This window comes from Puma concolor, chromosome C1, assembly GCF_028749965.1.
Source record: "Puma concolor isolate L17-30 chromosome C1, mPumCon1.1.hap2, whole genome shotgun sequence".
Classification (NCBI taxonomy): Eukaryota; Metazoa; Chordata; class Mammalia; order Carnivora; family Felidae; genus Puma; species Puma concolor.
The window spans coordinates 192,532,388-192,552,839 of record NC_141674.1 but is presented as its reverse complement, the minus strand read 5'-3'; the positions used below and the strand labels follow the sequence as shown (position 1 = coordinate 192,552,839).

At 38.0% G+C, this 20,452-nt stretch overlaps 1 protein-coding gene across 5 annotated transcripts in view; it reads right to left on the bottom strand.

The window, feature by feature from the left end:
- The window catches only part of PARD3B (par-3 family cell polarity regulator beta), a 1,009,985-nt gene that overhangs the window by 149,003 nt on the left and 840,530 nt on the right, over positions 1–20,452 (bottom strand). For all 5 annotated transcript variants that reach the window (XM_086719408.1, XM_025934777.2, XM_086719410.1 and 2 more), the window contains one exon: positions 10,813–11,115. In XM_086719408.1, coding sequence (XP_086575534.1) covers positions 10,813–11,115 — 303 coding nt within the window. The remainder of the gene's footprint in view (positions 1–10,812; positions 11,116–20,452) is intronic.

The window sequence follows — 20,452 nt, the reverse complement described above, 5'->3', positions numbered from 1 at the left end:
TTGAAGAACCCAGCATAGGTGGAAGCTGACGCATGGGTTTTGGATTTATATCTGGGTCGAAACACTGGCTATGCCAACTTATTACTTGTGGCACCATAGGCAAGTTTCTTAATTTTTCTGAGCTTCCAGTGTCCCATAGGTTATCTACATTTGTTACTTCTGAAAGCTGACAATTTAGTTACAGACAAGTCTAGCATAATCCCAAGAGTAGGGCTCTCAGAAGACGGAAAAGAAAAAAATTAATGAGAACACCAAGTTTTCTGTTCTCTTTCTAAAGCACAAATCTGAACATGACATCCCTATTTCAAGGGTTCCCTGTTGCTCTTGAACTAGAGACTAAATGTTTTACCTTAAACAACAATGACATTTAAGAGTATGGCTTATGTTGACCTTCATTTCTTGCCTCCAGCTGGCCTAATTGACATACCACAGTCTATATATTCTGATACATGTAGTTCCGTAAATGCACCATATTTTCTCTTTGGCTCTTTGCACATGCTCTTCTACCTGCTCAATAAATTTCTGCTTAGATTCCTTCAGAGAGCCTTCTTTGACCACTCAGATCTGCATTCAGTGCCCCTCTCAAGTGCTCCTATAGCATCTTTGGCCAACCCTTATTATAGCATACCACCATTAATATTACAAAATATCAGCTGTATTCCTCAAGAGGACAGAAGACTATATTCTGTTCCATTCTTTTGTGTTATTTATATGTGTGAAGAAATTCTGCACACTCCCTCCCACCTCCTCTTGGTAAACTGGGTAAGTTAGATAAATATATCTTAAGGATCAGGTCATTTGTTTGAAAAACAGTTAAGTCAGTGCTTAAATGACAGCTTTAAGAAATAAGAGTAACCCTTTGGCAAGCATTCCTCAAACGTGTCCACTTACTACCAGTGGTTGAAGATGGCAAGGGGGTGGAGGTCTTGCAGATGGATGGTCACTAAGTACTAACCCCCCTGGTCTAGCTCATGTATAATAAAGGAGAAGGTTATCTACATTTGTCACCCCTGGAAGCTGACAACTTAGGCAGACACAAATCTAGCATAATCCCAAGAGTAGGGCTCTCAGAAGATGGAAAAGAAAAAAATTAATGAGAACATCAAGTTTTAAAGAGAGGGGATGGAGGAAAGTAGAGTTAATGGTATGTCAGTTACTATTAGCACTTATCTGGTCATAGAGATTTTTTCATTAAGAGATTTCTCATTATTGTTTAAAAGTCACTTAAAAATTGATGGTAATATGTTCTAAGGAAAAAAACTGATTGCTTTGTTCAACTGATGAATTTTAACTCTCTACGGAAACGGCATTTGTCACTGGCATTCCCAAAGTAAAATGAGATCACTTTGGCTCTGTTTGTAGAAACTAAAAACACATCTCCAAGTCATCTACTGTATTTATTGTTCAAGTCCCTACACACAGCCTCACAAAACTGTGAGTCAGAAATGAGACCAAAAAGCCGTTAAACTAAAATAAAAGGAAAAGGAAAAATTACTAGAAAGGGGTTGGGGACAAACACCAACAGAGGCATGAGCTGTGTATGACTGAGTCATGCCTCCATGAAGTGCCAAATCTCTGGAATCAAGAAACTAGATATCAATTATTCTGCATTGTTCAAATAGCACAAGATATTTTCACACCCAGCTGTTCACACCTGGCTAGGAAGCTTTCCTACTAACACTCTTTCTATCCTTCATCACCCTGATCTTAGAATTTCCCAAAACATACTTTTCAGTGGTTATGAAAACCAAGAATGTATGTCCGCCACCTGCTTTACTCAAGTGATATTAGAAGTTACTCAGACTGATATATTTTGGTCTCAGCTATAAAAGAGGGTCTACATAATAAGGATAGCCTCCCACAGGAAGTTAATAATATATTTGAACAGAGTGCAGTGTAGCATTAATCTATAACTTTTGCATTATTAATGGAAGTGAAAAACAAAGCAGAAAAGTCATCTAGGGGTAATCTGTTTGTGGTAGATGCAACGGGATGGCTCCCTACAAGCTACTTGCAACTCCTTTCTCTCTTGTCTTTGTTTACTGAGGATGAAATACTATGTCTCAATATCCTCTTGAACCTGGAAGAGACTTTTGAATATAGTTTTTCCTATTGAGAAGGTGTTGGGGTCTTCTGGGAAATTTTTTCAAAGGGATGGACTTGACTGGCATATTCCATTGGCTATTTGTGCCTTTCTTCTTTGAAAGTGGACATGAAGCCTACAGCTGCAACAGGGTTCTTAGAATCATGATGTAACATGAAAAAACAATCTAACTACTGGGGAAAACAGAGGAGAAAAATGGAAAGAAGTCACTAATGAAGCCTGAACCACCTAAATTCTTTAAAGGGTGAAAGAAATATATCAGTTGAATTTTTGGTTGTTTACAGCCAAATGGGATAGGACTTCTGGAGCTCACAGGAACTGGGCTCATCATATTCAATAGTCAACTATTGAGTTCAAGTGGGAACTAAACAGATTAAAGTAGCAGGAAGATAACATCAGTTAGTTCTGATGGCAAGCTTAGGGACATCTAATGAGGTAGGGATGATTTTTAACAAGCAGTTGACAAAGTAGATAAGTGTGTAATAGCTGTGCTCTTCACATGACAGATGTGAATCTGTGAATCTGTGGCAAATGACTGATCGAAAAGAATCTGAGCCATTTTCTAGTTTTCATGCCTTTTAAACCCTTGTTTTCTTTTCTGTCTCTACTTTTTAATTCTTATGATTGAAATACAGCAGCAAGAGTTTTGGGTGGGATTAGGAATTAACTATCAACCATGTGACCATGAGACAGATAGAATCTGACAGGTTCCTAAACCCAGGACTTTAGGGGTCAACAGCTAGATATAATCAATCACCTTCCTAAATAGTTGTATTTAGTTCAATGACTTTTTTATAGCCCAATAATATATAATATCATCCAATAATATGTAGTCTAATGACCTTATTAAATAATTATAGTCAATATTTATTAAACCAGGCACTGGGATAATTTCATTTATTCCACAAACAATCCCATAGGAAATAGGGTATACTCATTTCTTCATTTTACAGTGAGGAAACTGAGGCTTTGAAAAATTAATACATTTGAACCACGTTCCTAGAAAGACCGATACACCATCTCAGGTCTTTCCCAAATTGAATGCATATGTAATTTCATAATTTTTATAATATGTCCTTTATGTACCTCTATTCTAATGGAACACATTATACTTTAATTATTTGTTTATGAGATCGCTTCAGCTGTTAGACCAAGTTCCTTGAGGGTAAGGAGAGTTTCTAAACTTCTTTGTGTGATCTATGGGCTACAACTCAATGAAAGTGTCCTACAAGCATTGGTGAATACCTGTTGGGAATCAAGGCTGCTTAACTGGGATATTGAGGAGCTGTGTGCCATTGACCACCTTAATTTCACAGCTGCAGTATATCAGCCAATAAGTATTTAATATGCAGATATTATGTGCCTAGTATTATACTGAACCACAGAAAGGTCTCATTTTGCATAATTAAATCTAAATGAACATATTGTGTGTGAATATCTGGAAGAGAAAAAAAAGCTGTAGGATTCACCAAGAACAAGGAATTCCCTTTCTTGTCAGGGTTACTTGATTGGTAAATCAAGGGTTTCTCACAAACACAGTGTACCTCAATATCACTAAAATATTTTGACAAAGTCTTCCACAATGTTCACAGATGAACTGGAGAATGCACACTAAATAATAGTAGACTGGGTTAATAGTTAACTGAACATCCCAAAGAGTGTTGATTAATGGAGGTCTTGAGTGATGAGTTGCAGGGATTATACTTGACATTGATCAACGATCTCATCAATGACATGGATGAGTCCACAATGATTAAGTATGAGGATGGAATAAACCTAGGAAGGATAGCTAATATATTAGAGGACGAAAATCAACACCTTAAAATATCTTTATTGGCTATACCAATGGGCTAAATCTAACAAGCAAATATTTAACTAGGATAAGGAGAATATCTTTTGTTTGAAGAAGTAACTGTACAAATATAGGATTTTGCACAAAATATTTGGGAATATTTGGCTTGATAGCAACTCAAAATAGACAGTGATAGGGCTTTTAGTTAAAAAGTGCACTATAAGCCAATAATGACAGCTTATATAAAAATTAGGGCTGCATTAATAAGTACAATGAATTAAGATCAAAAGATGCCAGAGTCCCATCGATTTTCTATGCTTTTTCCCCCCACTGCATCTTAAATATGGTGTCCAGTTCTCCATGCCATGCTCATCAGAAGGCAATCATAAATTCAACAGATTTGAAAGCACTCAGAATATGGCTACCAAGAAGGCTACAGGTATGGGTTATAATTTAAATGACTAACGCAGCTAGAGGAATTTATACTAAATAAATGATCACATTTCTCAAGGCTATGTGCTTGTTTTCTTCATCCTCATAAGTCCAGGTCTAAACACAGAGTCTGGCACATATTTAGAGCTCAGTAAATGTTTGTTAATGAAGGTGGTCATAACAGTCACTTCAAATATCTGAAGGAAGAACTACCAATGAGGCTTAGATTCTGTATCCAGGAAGGTCAATTCAGGATTTATAGTAAATGTTGCATGGAGACAGCATTTGGGTAGAGACAAAGTGAGCACTTCTACATCAATTAGAGTAATCTGAAAGGAAAAAAGGATGTCTCATGAATTTCTGTCCCTGTAAGGAAGACAATACGGGTGAAATGATATCCGGTGAGGGATTTTGTGGAGAAGATGCCTCTGATGGATGGGATGTGAGACTTGACCCCCTAAAGTCCCATTCAACTCTAAGATTCTGTCAAATGATTCATTCATTCATTCTAAAACTATTTACTGAGTACAGACTGATCTAGGGACTGAGGAGATGATGGTGAACCAAGGCATGCAAGGTCTGTATCCTTATGGAGCCTGGAGTTGAGACCAGTGGTCTCCAAAATGGGCTGTGTGTATATCTGAGGTGAGAATGAAAATAGAACCATTATTCATGGCCAAAAAAATCTCATTCTTTCATTAATTCCTATATTTTATAATATAATCTATAATGCATAGAATATCATTAGTAGGGTAAGTACGAATATATCCCTTAGAAACAAATGCACACATTTTGAGGAGTAACACCCAAAAGTATTTTTACTGTTAGGGTATGTGATCAAAGATGTTTGGCAGCCTCTAGTAAAGAATGTCAAGGAATCATGTGAATGAATGCAAAACTGCAGCCGTGTCAGTCCCTTACATGCCTGGGACTATTCTAAGCTCACTCAAATACAAAGCCTTAATGTTCATATATTGTGGGAGCCCTCCAATCGCTGGTGTCTCAGTGAGAAACCAACACATTCTACCCCAAGTAGCTGTCAGGCATGTGGAGACAGGACTTAACCCCTGCGGTATTCAAATCCCGAAAGAAGCAGCGCCATGAAAATCCAGTCTGAATATTCTGTCATAGTGATAGGGACTGTGTTTAGCCACCATCATTTAGAGAAGAATCCTTTCTAAGCCAAGTTGTTCTTAGAAAGCCTGAAGATTCAGGGCCAAGCCTTGAGAAGCAGGGAGGTAAAAGCAGAAGCTAGTTGTCCCTATTGGAAAGCCACTGTGGGCCACACATATGACATGTTTCTGTGACGTAGAGAGACACGGACAGATAGAAGTTTTATATAGAGATACCAAAAAATGCAAAATGTAAGATTGTATTTAATCATCATAACATGTAAGGCTGTTACGACAATCCACCTTTTGCAAATAAGGAGGGGAGGGTAAATTGCCATTTAATAGTAGGTTTAAGCACAGGATGTGTGTCACATTAAGGGAGGCTTTCCCTGCTCTACCCCTGCCCCACATCTCAGGACAGAGTCCAAAATCCCCAGCAAGGCTGTATCATGGGCCTTTTGCCCAGCTCTCGGACCTGCCCATTTTTATCTCTTGCCATTTACTCTCTCACTCAGGTTTCTATTTTATTGAGCTTCTTGTAGTTCCTCTAACATACCGTGGTTTTTCTCACCCCTACACCGTTCTCTATGCCTCCCACCCACCAGCTCCAGCTGCAGCAGTTGCCCTGTGTTTCCCATAAGTAGTACGTTTTCACGCTGTGGTCTCATTGCATGTGTACATCCTTGTAGCCTCCACTGGACTGTAAGCTCTAGAAAGGTACTCATCTTCCTCCTTGTTCCCTGATGAACTCTCAGGTTTGTTGAATTACATGCATGAAGATGAGACACAGCATTTCAGAAAAGTCAACTCACTGGAAATCATGCAATACTATCTGGAAGAGGATTGAACTCAGGTCAGTGTCATTCCAAAGCCCGAGATTTAACCTGCCATTAGCATGCCAGGAGACTAATGGGTGCCAATCCACCTATCTGGTTTCCTTAAGTAGGAAATGAGAGTATGGGTCTATATAGTGGTGTGGGGTAGGGAAAAGAAGACTGTATAACACAAAGGAATCTAGAATAAAGTCCTAACTCCGTGCTATGTGTGTGACATGGGCAAGTCATTCAACTTTTCCAGGCCTCAGTTTCTACAATGATAATATTAGAAAGTTATTCTGGATGGCTGCTGAATTCTCTGGTTAACTCTGAAATGTGCTTGACCCTTGAACAACACTTTCTTGAGCTGTGTGGGTCCACTTATACACAGATTTTTAAAAAAGAGTACAGTACTATAAATGTATTTTCTCAACATTTTTTCCTCCAGCTTACTTTGTTGTAAGAATGTAATATGTAATACATATAAAATTTAAAATGTGTTAATTGGATATGTTATTGGTAAGATTTTTGGTCAACAGTAGGCTATTAGTAGTTAAGTTTTGGGGGAGTCAAAGTTGTACACAGATTTTCAACTGTGTGGGGCTCAGTGCCCCTAACCCCTGAATTGTTCAAGGGTCAATTGTATTATTATGTAAGGAACTTCAAAGCTGCAACCTTTTCCATCTTTTTAAAAAATGTTTACTTATTTATTTTGAGAGAGAGAGAGAGAGAGAGAGTGCAAGTGCACATGTGTGTAAGCAGGGGAGGGGTAGAGAGAGAGAGGGAGAAAGAACCCCAAGCAGGCACTGCACCGTCAGTGTGGAGTCTGACGTGGGCTCAGTCTCCTGAACCGTGAGATCATGACCTGAGCCAAGATCAAGAGTTGGACGCTTAACCAACCGAGCCACCCAAGCACGCCCCCACTCTTCCATCTTATAACATCAATGCTCTCTTTATCACCAACCTTGCTACGTTCTTACCACCTTATCAATTCTCATCACATTGCAATTTCTCTCTGCTCCTATCTAGCTGCTGAAATTGTTCTAAATTAATTGAAGACCTCTTAGTGGCTATTTCCTAAATCCTCTCTTTATTTCTCTTTTTACTGATCTCTCTGAAGTATTTGGAAGCCTCACTTCTCTGGTCTCTGCTAAACATCTTTCTCTTAGTTTGAAACCAAAGTTTTTGACTGTTTCTTATTTTCTCCTGTATCCAATGCCACTTTCTTATTCCATGTCCTTCCCATCTTCCAATGCTGTAATCATACTTTAATTTGTCTCAGAGTCTAACCATCTTCCATTTTGTCTGCCATCAAACTGGCAGAGCTATTTTCTCCAAGTACAAAACTATCAGCTCATTCCCCAATTATGACACTTGATGGCTCCCACTGTCCATGGGATTAGCCAATATATAAATACCTATTGCACACATCTTCCATTCATCCTCTGGAACCCTGCGTTGACACTATGATTTAAGTATAACTTCAGAGCCCTTCTTATCACAGATTTCCAGACAGCTACTACCAATCAAGAGATGTGAACATAAGATAGAACCTATTCATTTATAACATGGCTCTAACCTGCTTTCCAGACTCACTTCCTATTCATATTACTTTCTTTCCCATCCACACTCCATGTTCAGGATGCTTCTGAACTTCCCTACTATGCCATGCTGTTTCAGGCCACTTTAACCTTGTATGTCCTAATTCTTTTATAGAAGAAAACAATTTTTCTATCGGATGGAGTCAATATTTACTAATCTTTCTAGAGTCAGTCCAAATATCACTTCCTTTTGAAGACCCTTCCTGACCGGCAGAGCTAGAAAAGCTTCCTCCTCTATTTACATTATGTTGCAACGATCTATTTCCATACGTGTTGATCGCCTTCTAACTAGAATTCGACTTCCTCCGGACTGGGGCCATTTCTTAGTCATCTTTGTATCTTCCCTAGAACTTACGACAGTAGCCGGAACGCAGTAGATGCCAAATGAGCGTCTGTTGAAAGACCAAAGAGATGACAAAACGAATGACATGCCTCTAACTGTACATAAGGGTAGGTTTGCAACTCATGGTTCCTGCTAATAGACACTCTCCTCTTAGACTCGCCTGGTTCCAGGCATATCAGGAAAGTTGAGAATTTCACAGATAAAGGACAATAATAACAATAACAATGATGATGATACCAGGTAGTGTTATCGAGCACTTATTGTGTGCCAAGACAAAAACTGCTTGTTTTAACACTTAAAGAACAGGGAGCAGAACAATCTTTAGATACAATGAAAGAGAAGAGCAGAATAAAGGTAATTCTGGTATAAAGAGTCATACTTTAGGGGCGCCTGGGTGGCGCAGTCGGTTAAGCGTCTGACTTCGGCCAGGTCACGATCTCGCGGTCCGGGAGTTCGAGCCCCGCGTCGGGCTCTGGGCTGATGGCTCAGAGCCTGGAGCCTGTTTCCGATTCTGTGTCTCCCTCTCTCTCTGCCCCTCCCCCGTTCATGCTCTGTCTCTCTCTGTCCCAAAAATAAATAAACGTTGGAAAAAAAAAAAAAGAGTCATACTTTGATCTATTATCCAAAAATATGGCAAGTGACTGAAACTCCACTGAAGACAGAGCTTCAGATCATTTATTAATACAATGGGGTCAGAGCCAAAGGAAAGACTATCACCTATACATATCTCTGGGTTGGGGAGTAAATAATATTTTTTCATATTATTCTACACTGGCTACAGTTAACATTACCCTAAGAAATTTATTTACCGGTCAAATCTCAATGGTGAAAATTGGCTTAGGATAGAGTCTCTTTGTATTCCAAAGAATAACCATAAGATCTGGGAAAAAAAATAAGCGTGTGGGGACGACAATTTGGAAAGTTAGTGCTGATTGTTGTATGCTCCTTTTTAGAGGCTTACAATGCATATTAGCATATTGGGGATATGAAGACTGCAGTAAGAAAACTTCCTCAGTGTGGCTTAACCCAGAATTCTTCATACGCATTTGGCCAGTGAACTTTTTTTTAATAGAATGCCTCGCGTTTATTTCCATGGAATTAGTACAGGGGAATATTGGCTTTGGAGGTGCCTAGAAACAGGCCCTCTGTGCTGGGATTCTAGCAGTGGACGCATGCAAAGGGGATTGCTATGAAGACCAGTTTGATTTAGGGAAAGTGAGATTGGCTTTGGTCTGGGCCAGAGGAGGCTCATGAGTGGTATTATCATTTACATGATAAAAATTCAGCCGTATATGAAAGTTAGAAGAAAAGGCCAACTCTTAATCAGTTGTTTGAATTAACAGTTTAGTTATCAGGGCTGTCTCCCACAGTCATAGGAATTTATATTTTCATTTTATCCCAAAGAAAAACTTGACCATCTTTCTTTAATACTATCAACCTGGAAGCTTGACAGTAAGGATTAAAAATTGCTCCTTCCTTCCCACTTGGTTATTGGAAAGGCTCTGAAAGGTAATCAGTCTTGTGAAGCTACACTTTACAGTCTGCATAAAAATGCCATGATTTCCCTTCCTCTCCCCAACCTAATTGAAAGTGCATAATATCACCCAGCTGGGGAAATGTAAACGGTAAACAGATGCAATATATCATGCTATCACACAAAAGCTGGTTACTAATAGGGACTGGGTGGTTGTCAGGACCAAAAGAAATCTGGAAAACAAGTCTTTTTTTCATCTAGAATGAGAGTTCTTTGTGTCCGCCACCCTTCCCCCTCACCTCCTCCCTCCAGAATTCAAGCTACAGCCCCATTAAACCAAGGTCAGTCAACTCGTTCCTTGCGCGTGTAATTCCAGGGGTCACCTAACAATGTATATTGACTAAAACTCTCTTATATCAGCGTTTCAAGAGATGAGACATTTTATTTTTGGCAGGAGGTGGGCTTGAAATCATCTTCTTTCCTACCTACTTCAATTGTACTGACAGATGGTCTTATTATCTCTTTCCTTAGCTGCTAAGCCTAAAGATCCTTGGCCTTGTCACCTCTTATCTTTCTCTACTTCATCAAACTCCTATTGCTAAGATTATCTCCTTTTCTACCTCTGATCACCCATGAAAATCTATACAGGATCACATTTTCCTTGAGTGTAAAATCCCAACCTTACTTTTCAAGGTCCTCTGCACCTGTGCAGCTGTCTGTAATTCTAGCTCCATTATACCTACACAGAAGTCACCATTCTCTTCTCTGACTCCTCACCTCCCAGGGTCAGGCCATCTTCCTGAATAAGTCTTTCACAGTAGAACTTTTAGGAGACAGGTAAATGTCCCTCCAAGTTTTCATCATTAGTCCTCTGTCACAATATTCATTCAAAAACTGCTCTCTGTTGCACCATGAACTCAATGACTGCTATCCATTCATGCCGCCTTATAACTGGCTATTTGGTTTTATTTTTGATGGCTGATACCTTATGGGCAGGTCAAAGCATAGCTCTTATCAAGAGTCCTATGCCATTTCAGTTTTAATAGATTAAAAGACATATTTTTATCTGCTTCAGCAGTAGAGATGATTTGAAACTTACTGAATTAAAACTGTATTTGTCTTCTAGTAAGTTATATTACCTGTCAACTGGCATCGGTGGATGGTATGGTTTGTTGACTTTGGCATAGAGACCCTCTAAGTGGTCTCTCTCTGGAGACAGTGGACGGCCATCCCGTGGGTAACCCAATGGTCCAGCCCGAGGTGGAGATGGTGACCTGTAGACATTTGCTGATGCACATGGTTCCCGGAAGTGGTTCACTCTGGCATAATTGGGGTCCATTTCATCATCGTCCATATCATGCAGTGACCCAATTCCACCAGTAGCATAATCAATAAGACCTCTTGCCTGCTTTTCCCTTAGCTCCTGGTGTTTTGCTCCAATCCTGAAAAAAAAGTAGAACACGTAGTAGAGACATATGTGAATTTCATGTTGTAATATGATAGACTCTCCTGAATTTATGTTGATTCCTCCTAATCAGTCACTTAGCTGCTACTCTCCTGTTAACCCAAATTCACACCATGTAGAAATGCCAACAGAATATCCATGGGGTTAATTTTTTATCTCTGACTTTTATTTGTTGTGGGTCTTCTACAGCAATGCTATAGGTATTTTGACATCTTGCCCACTGATGACTGGGCTGATAGCAGAGTCAGAGGCTGATTTTCATGAAAATTCCCTTCCTACAAATGGGATGTGCCTGGGGGAACAGTACATCTGTGGTGTGATATTATGGAAGTCTTCCTTGGGAGAGGGATGCATGTTAAAGAGCCCATCAGAATCGTATACTTGGGCTGTGATTTCAACATTTGGTACCCTAGAATTCTAGTGTATTCCTTTAAGGAAAAGAGCTTAGCAAAATTGATTTAAATATGAAAAAGAAATACAGAGGCTTTCTGGTCACTAAAAGCAGTGGGATCAGAGGTAATTTATGAGAGATTCTAAGTTTTTTGGTTACACAAATGGGGATCATTGTGCCTCATTATATAGGGGCTAGGGACAGAGTAAAATAGTGAAGAAATTAATAGGCTCCTGACAGAGATGAATTGGCACATATAAGTGAATTAAACATTACTGGCAGAATTCCACAGCGCTCAAGCCTTAAGTGATATTACAAAATGCTACTACTAATCAGTGTGCTGTGTAGACTGCTGGCAGTGGAAGCAAAAAATAAACCTAGGTGGATTCCAAATCCATCTGAATTTAAGAATGTGACATTTAATCTGGAAAGTGTTAGATCAGCTCTCCTGAATTCTCAGTTGCGTGTTAAAACGCAAAGGTCACTGTGGCATCTTATTGGACAATGGTGATCTGATGGTGTCAGGAGGTGTACCGTGCTAACGAGGAACGAACGGAACCTTACATCACTGGGCAAACCCAGTGCACTGCATGCATACAGGACGGGAGAAGCCAGGCGATGCTGGCTCAGGCAGCAAAAGCAAGAACTCAAGAAATGATGGGGACAAGCCTGGGCTCTGAGAATATGAGAGGGCCGTGGGCTAGAAGTGAAAGATCTGTACATGCCTGGGTACATTTATAGAAAGCTTGGATGAATTAAAAACAAAACAAAACTGAACTCTTTCAGTATCTTCTCCTCTTCAAGCAAAAACACCTATGTTTGCACGTGGCAGCTAGCTTTGTTTATTATCTTTATCTTTCAAGGCATTTTCTCTTTTGGCAGAATGGCTTCCCTCCCTCCCCCTATCCAGTGGAGAGAAGGCAAGGAAAAAAAACAACATGAAGAAGAAGAAGGTATAGGACAAAAATCCAGCATCCATCTCAAGCCACAACAGATGAAAATAAATGTCAGGATACATTGCTGCATATCTCTTTTGACTAGGTCAAATCATATGCCCTACACATAAGTAATTAGAAGAATTTATATTTTTGTAAAGAGGAGCTTGAATCTCCAAGGGATTCTGAATGAAGATGAAAGGGAGATTACACGGTAGGGTACCTGTTAAGAAGGTCTGCCGGTCCCCTTTCAATGCAGGTTAGTCCTAGGTTCATGGATGTTTGTTTTGAATAATTTTTTATAAAGAAGATAAGTCGCTCTATTCTGCAACAAAACTGTCCTCTCAGGGACAGTGCAGACGGGATTATCAGAGAACATTCGCTGCACTATGATGATAGGGATGAATTTCCATGGCAAAGAGAGCGCAGGACATCAATAAAGTCAGGGGGTGGGGTTCTGTGTGGTTACCATGCCTCCTAAGTGCGATGCTTTCATGAGATTTCATGAGGAATCATTCAGTAGAAAGATGAACATCTCATGGAGGCTGCATAAAGCTCCACTTGTGCATTAATGAAAGAAGAAAACAGCAAGCGTGATTTTTAAAAGTCACAGAAATAGAACACCGGTATCTGTGCCCCTTATCTCATCGCTTCCCTTTCTTAGAGGTTTTCTCATTAATTAGACTCTGGGTATGGAAAGATTCTCAGATGAAAAGTACTCTGTGTATGCAAAACAGTATTTTATCTTGTATTTTTTCTTTCTAAAACAAAACTAAATTTCTCCTTGATCCTCTCTGCAACACTGTTTCAGTAACTAATTTCATATTAATCACTCAGTAGGTGAAATAGTAATTTCTCTGAACCGTCATTATTATGCCATATGTCAGGGTCTCTCCATGTGGGGGAGGACAAGGCAATCTGAAAAGGGGTGTATGGAGGCAGAAGAGACTCTGTCCAAAGAGAAATGTCAAGGAAATGGATTTTTGTTTTGTTTTGTTTTGTTTTGTTTTGTTTTGTTTGTTTTTGGTAGTTCTGACCTCTCTCTGCCCTAATGCAGTGTGAGAATTCTAATTGTTTATTATCATTTCCACTTAGAGGTCTTCATATCACTGGGACCTCAACCTGTTAAAATATCTATTTTTCAAAATAGCTCTTGATCGTATGTCCTTTTTATTGGATGGTACCATCGGCTTTCCCATTCTCCCCAGCACAGTGCCTTTGAATTACTTAAATTTCTTCTCTCTCTTTCCTTGCAAAAGCATTGTTGTTTCTTGTTTCCATTATAACTCTTGGATACCCTCTTTTGTTTCCATTTCTTTCACCAAACTCTAGTATTCAGGCTTTATATTGCCTACCTGTGTACTGTCCAATATGGTGGCCACTACCACATGATGCTATAAACATTTAAATTAGAATTAACTACAATGAACTGAAATTTAAAATTCACTTTCTCAGTTTCATAAACCACATTCCAAGTGCTCTATAGCCACAAGTGGCTCATGACTACTATACCAGACACTGTAGATAGATATAGACTAATTCCATCATTGCAGAATGTTTTATTGGACTGTGCTAGCCTAGATTATTCTAACATTTTTTTGGTGTGTTATCTTATAATGCTTTAATCTCTGCCTTATAAGACTGTTGGATAAGCTTCCCTAAAGACCATTTACATCATATCTCTGTCAGATCAAGGATTTCTAACAATAGATTACAGTAAATGATGGAGTAAGAGTATGGTTACTTTATTTCCCTCCCTCAAACTCTAAGTGAACAAGCAAATTGAGAAATTGGGAAGGAAATTTCGTCTACAGTAGAATTAGAGAATAACCATAATCTTACACCATGCAGTGAAATTTGGACTCACCCCAAAAGAGGGAGTACATCAAGAGCTGATACATGCCTCTGTCTCTAGCAGGGTACACATTTCACTGAAAGTAAGATCCAGAGTCCAGACGACTACAGACAACAAACTTTCATTCAGAAAAAATATAGTTTGAAGGCCAGTGTAAGATCCTGGAATTGAGGGGTAAATCTTTGTGAGGTGCCGAATTAAGCTTGGAGGAGAGGTGGAGCTAGAAGATTGATATTTCCTCTGGGACATATATTTTGTCCTACACTGAAGAACCTTCATGGAGTAAAAGGAGAGAAGAGAAAAGAAGCTCCACCCTATTTTGTAGCTGAAAGGCAGAATTAGCAGAGCAGAGATAAACAAACACAAACTCATCAAAATAAAACCAATAATCTAAGAGGCTTCACTAAGGAAGCTGATCTCTTTCAAATTGATCTGCTCTCCCAAAATGGAAGACCATGGAAAACAAGCCCCCCGGGCATGCACCCAGCAGATGTGACAAGAAGACATTGTGGAAGAACATATGGAATTGAAGCTACCTGCCAGTGACCTTAGATCTCTATGCCCTCCATGTCCTCTAACACTATATTTAAAAGTATTATTTAAACACTATATAATATGAAATTAATTTAATGGGTCATAACAAGCTTTTGAAAAATTAAATACGATAAAAGAGAAAATATTAGGGGTTATTAATGCATGTAGTATGCATAAGTATTATTTCCAGAAGGAGAAGCATCAAGTCTTCTAAAAATTCAGGCAAACTGAGGCTAGCCTCAAACATAAATAAAGCCCAATGAAAAACATTCTCAAACATTTCAAAACTCAAGGGACTACAGCTTGTTGACCTGTTGTGAAAAACTACTTAACAATTACAATCAGTCAACCAAAAATTGAATCAAAATGAGGAAGTCAACTCGATAAAGCTGTGGAATGACAGGTGTGATGGTGAGCAGGACCTTAACCTCACATTAAGGGTAAACATTTGTAGCAGCATAATTATGGAAAAACACAAATATGATAAACGCTGGCAATATAAACATGATAATCATTAGTGAAAGTCAGAAATCAATAAGGATGTTAGGAGACAGTGTATTCATTCCCTCACTTTTTAGAGTAGGGATCAGTAGTTACTGTTGAAAGTTGATAAATCAGGAAATAGAGGATGTGGTATATACTAAATATTACTACAAGAAAAAGCTACTCAAACAACAAATTATCAGAAGAGGGATGGACAAAACAAAACTCCGACCATATAGAAAACAGGAGAAGCTGTAAAAAAGAGTAATATAAAATCAGATGACTAGATTTATCTTTTATGACAATAAATGAAAATGGAATAAATGTCTTTATTGTAACTAAGGAATCCCAGATATGATAAAAAAGGAAAACATAGTACATGCTCTCAAAATAGTGAAAAATGAAGAGTCGCCTAAATGTGCAGTAACAGGGGACTAGGAAAGACATATGATGCAGCTAAAAAAATATGAGCATACTATTCCCATACTAAAAGGAAATAAGATATACATATGTGCCAAGATAGATATAGATATTTGTATGATATATTACATATTCTTGCATATACATAGAAAATGTCTGGAAGGATAGAAAAGAATTTCCTAACAGTGATTGCTCTGGAAAATGTAATTGGAGGCACACTATCTGAATTTTTATACCATATATTTTTAGGACAATTTAAAATATTTAAAAAATATAAAAAAGTCCCTTACAACTACATACTGACTGTCATAGTGAATCAAAACTTAAAAAAAAAAAAATTTAAACAGGCAACAGCAGGCATCCTTTGTCTTGCAAACCTGATTTTTCATGATTCCATTATCAACTCAGTTATGACAATTTTTTTCAAATTACTGTTCATTGAACATTTGTTTGGTCCGTTTCAAATCAACTGCTTTTGCCTAGAGTACCCATTCTCCATTAATCAAATCTTTGACTAGATTTTTTCTAGAATAAAAACTCTATTCATTTAAAATTCATTTAAACTCATTTACAGCTCCATATTGATCTCCACAATTCCCCTCTTCAACTCATATATCCAGTAAATTCTCTATTAATCTGTAATTGTTACATATTATTTTGTAAAAAAAAAATCAAAATAAAAAAATAAAATGAAAAGAGTTTTGTTTCATTTCTAGACATTTTGCTTCCAGAACTAGACTATAAGCTCCTTGAGGGTCCTGTGAGTTCTCTTTCTGTTAATTTTGGCTGAATAACTGATTTATCACTCATACTTACTGATATTAGATCATATAGTAGAAATAAAAAAATAAAAGAAAAATTCTCAGTCCCCAACTCACTGTCAGGGAGATATATGCAAGTAACTACAATTCAGCGGGAAAACAAAGATACTGCATGTACAGAGGTCAGAGTCAATTCAGCCTCTCGGTTCTGAGGGAAAATCATGAAGGTGGTGCCACATGGACTGGATTTTTATTTAAGTTTATTTATTTTTTTGAGAGAAAGAGAGAGAAAAGGAGCAAGCGGGGGAGGGGTTGAGACAGAGGGAGACAGAGAGACTTCCAAGAAGGCTCTTTGCTATCAGCGTTGAGCCAGAAGCAGGGCCCAAACCTATGAACCATGGGATCATGACCTGAGCTGATTCCAAGACTTAGACACCTAATCACTGAGCCACCCAGGGCCCCCCATGTGAACTGGATTTCGCAGGAACCTGTCCACCTTGTTCCAGGAGGACAGGAGAGATATAGAAATGGTATGAGGTACTCCAGTGAAAAGGAAGGACCCAAGTGAAAGGGCATGGAAGTGCATGATTTATTTCATGCTGGGGGGCAAGTCTGATGTGCAACAGACTGGTTTGAGTCATCCACCAATACTTCTCCCACAAAAGGAACACATTTAGTAGGCAGTATTGGCAAATTTCTTTAAGGTTGATGTAACATGAGTTTAATATTTAAAGTTTTGATGAGGAAAGTCCTATTATGCCTTTTTTCATTTGTTTGTCTAATCTTTCATTATAAAAGGAAACAATGATACAGAAAGTCATGCAAAACAAATCTATGGATCTAAGAGCTGCCTAAAGCAAACATGATTGTAACTATCAACTGAGGTCAAGAAATTGACCTTTGCGGGATAAGGTCTCCATAGGGTCTCTCTTCACAACTACAGCCATATTTCTACATTACATATGTATCTCCTTTCTTCCACATTAAGAATCTTGCTCCTCAAGACACAGGGAATACTAGAACTAAATATTCCATGATTACAACTTGCTCTACTCTGTATTACATATATAACAGTTTCAGAATAGCAATACCAAATACTACCACTAACAAAATGATTATAAAAAGAGTTAAACTTCTCTTTTCCATATGTTCTTTCTGTCATCCCTACATTTTTGTAGTTGTATCACATCTACATTGTTAAGGCATATAGCAGCTACATGCTGTCATTAGTTCAGCTTTCATTTAATCTTAGCTCTACAAATAACTAATTAATATATTAAAATAAATACATATTTAATAAAGACCAAAAGTTGTGAATGATATGCCAATGAATATGCAGTTATCTACTGGATTCCTCAGGAAGAACTCATGGAACAGTGTTTCTTCAGTTGATAACAGTATGTCTTTTATATACTTCACAGCCACATTTGCTGTATATAAAATTATCTACCTTTCCACTTGAGTATTTAAATATGTGACATCATTTTCTTATGACAAAATGCTGCTATTGGAAAAGTTGGATGATAATCTAATTTTATTTCTCTTATAAATTACTTACTCTTTTTGCTTATCTTGTCAAATTCTTTTCTTTGAAGTCCAATGATCTTACTAGAAAAGTCATTCTGGGTGGATAATGCTTTCAATATATACTTATAAGTGTACTGCTTCTATCAGAACAGTTTTCTTGAATTATAGTTTTTATCGTTAATGTCGTAGGATACAAGTTGCACATAGAAAAGTCAATTGTATTTGTACATACTAGTAGTGAAGAGGTACTCAATAAAATCAAGAAAACAATACCATTTAAAGTAGGATTAAAGAACATTACAAACTTAAGAATAAATTTAACAAAAGATGTGCAAGTTCTCTGCACTGAAGACAATAAAATACTTGTGAGACAAATTAAAGAAGATCTAAATAAATGGAAAGTTCTACCTTGTTCATAGAGCAGAAGAGTCAATATTGCAAAATGTCAATTCATCCAAATGAAGAGATTAACATCTTTCCAATCAAACCCCTATCAGGTTTACTTTCCAAAAATTAACAATGTGATTTTAAAATTGATTTGGAAAGTTAAGGGCAAAGAACAGCCAAAATAATTTTGAAAAATAAGAATAAGCTTGAAGATTTACACTACTATCTTTAGGACTTACTATAAAGCTTCAGTAGTTGGGGCAATGGTTAGACAAATAGACAAATGGGATAGAAGGCAGAGTCCAGCAATATACCCACACGTATTTGGTGAAGTGATTTATAATAAAACATAACGAAACAATTTGATTTAGAAGGGAGAATCTCTCAGCAAGTGGTGCTGGAAAATCTCTAAGGGAAACAAGAACTCTGATGCCTGCATTATAGTATAACAAAAAACAATCCAAGATGGAAGATAAGTCTGAACATAAGGGCTACAACAATAAAGCTACTAGAACAAATAAAGGAGAATATCCTCACAACCTTGGGGTAGGCAAATAGTTCTTGGAAAGGACACAGAAAGCATGGGTCATAGAAGAAAAATTGGTTAAGTTGAACTTCACCAAAATTAAAAACATCTCATTAAAAAGCATGAGGAAAATGATTGGCAAATGAGAGAAGACATTTGTGACACACATATCTAACCAAGGATTTATATAAAAAATACTAAAAGTACTTGCAACTTAGTAACAAAAGGAAAAATGACCCAATTAGAACTGGGCAAAAGATATAAACAGATACTTTACAAAGGAAGATCTAGAAATGCCTACTAAGCAAATAAAGATACACTGAATGTTAGAAGTCATTAGAGAAAGGCAAATTAAAGCCACAATGAGATACCCTCATCAAAATGAAGAAGAATGACAACACCAAACGTTGGAAAAGATGAGGAGCAACCAGAACTTTTGTACACAGCTGTTGGAAAATAACAGAATCCTTTTGGAAAAAGATCTGGGAGCCCCTTATAAAAGTAGACATGCACATGACCTAACAATTCACCTCTCAGATACACAAGAGAAACCATAACAGAGGTCCACAGAAATCCTTAAAGAGTGTGAGGTAGCAGCCTTATTCATCATGGCAAGAAATGGAAATAACTCAGATGTCCATTAGCAGGAGAATGGATAACCAAACAATGATGTGTTCATATGACAGAGTGTAAATCAGCAATAGCAACAACAACAACAAAAAAATAAGCTACTGAAATAACAACAGGGATGAATCTCAAAATTATCATGCTCAGTGAAAGAAGCTGAATATACACACACATAAACTTACTACCTGATTTCAATTGTAAGAAATTCTAGCTTAGGCAAAGCAATCCTATGGTGATAGAAAGGAGATCAGTTGATTCCTGAAGTGGGGGATGCACTGAACAGGGAAAGGCATGGGAATGGGAAGCATTCTTGGGTGAGAGAAATATTCTGTATCTTGAAATACATTCATCAAAATAGAATACATTCTTCTGTTGGGGCACCTGGGTGGCTCGGTCGACTGAGCATCTGACTCTTGATTTCGGCTCAGGTCATGATCTCACATCGTGATCTCACAGTTTGTGAGATCAATCCCTGTGCTGTCCGTGCAGAGCCTGCTTGGGGTTCTCTCTCTCCCTATCTTTCTGCCCTTACCCTGCTCACACTCTCTCTTTCTCTCAAAATAAATAAACCTGAAAAAAAAAGGAATACATTCTTTTGTTTATATGAGACTTATATATTTCACTGTATGCAAATTATAGCCCAATTAAAAAAAACTTAAAACAGAAAACAAAATTAAAGCAAAAAATGCCAATGACGCTATTTATACCTTTTAAAATAAATGTGATGCGGGGTGCCTGGGTGGCTCAGCCGGTTAAGCGGCCAACTTCCGCTCAGGTCATGATCTCACAGTCCGTGGGTTCGGGACCCACGTCAGGCTCTGTGTTGATGGCTCAGAGCCTGGAGCCTGCTTCAGATTCTGTGGGTCTC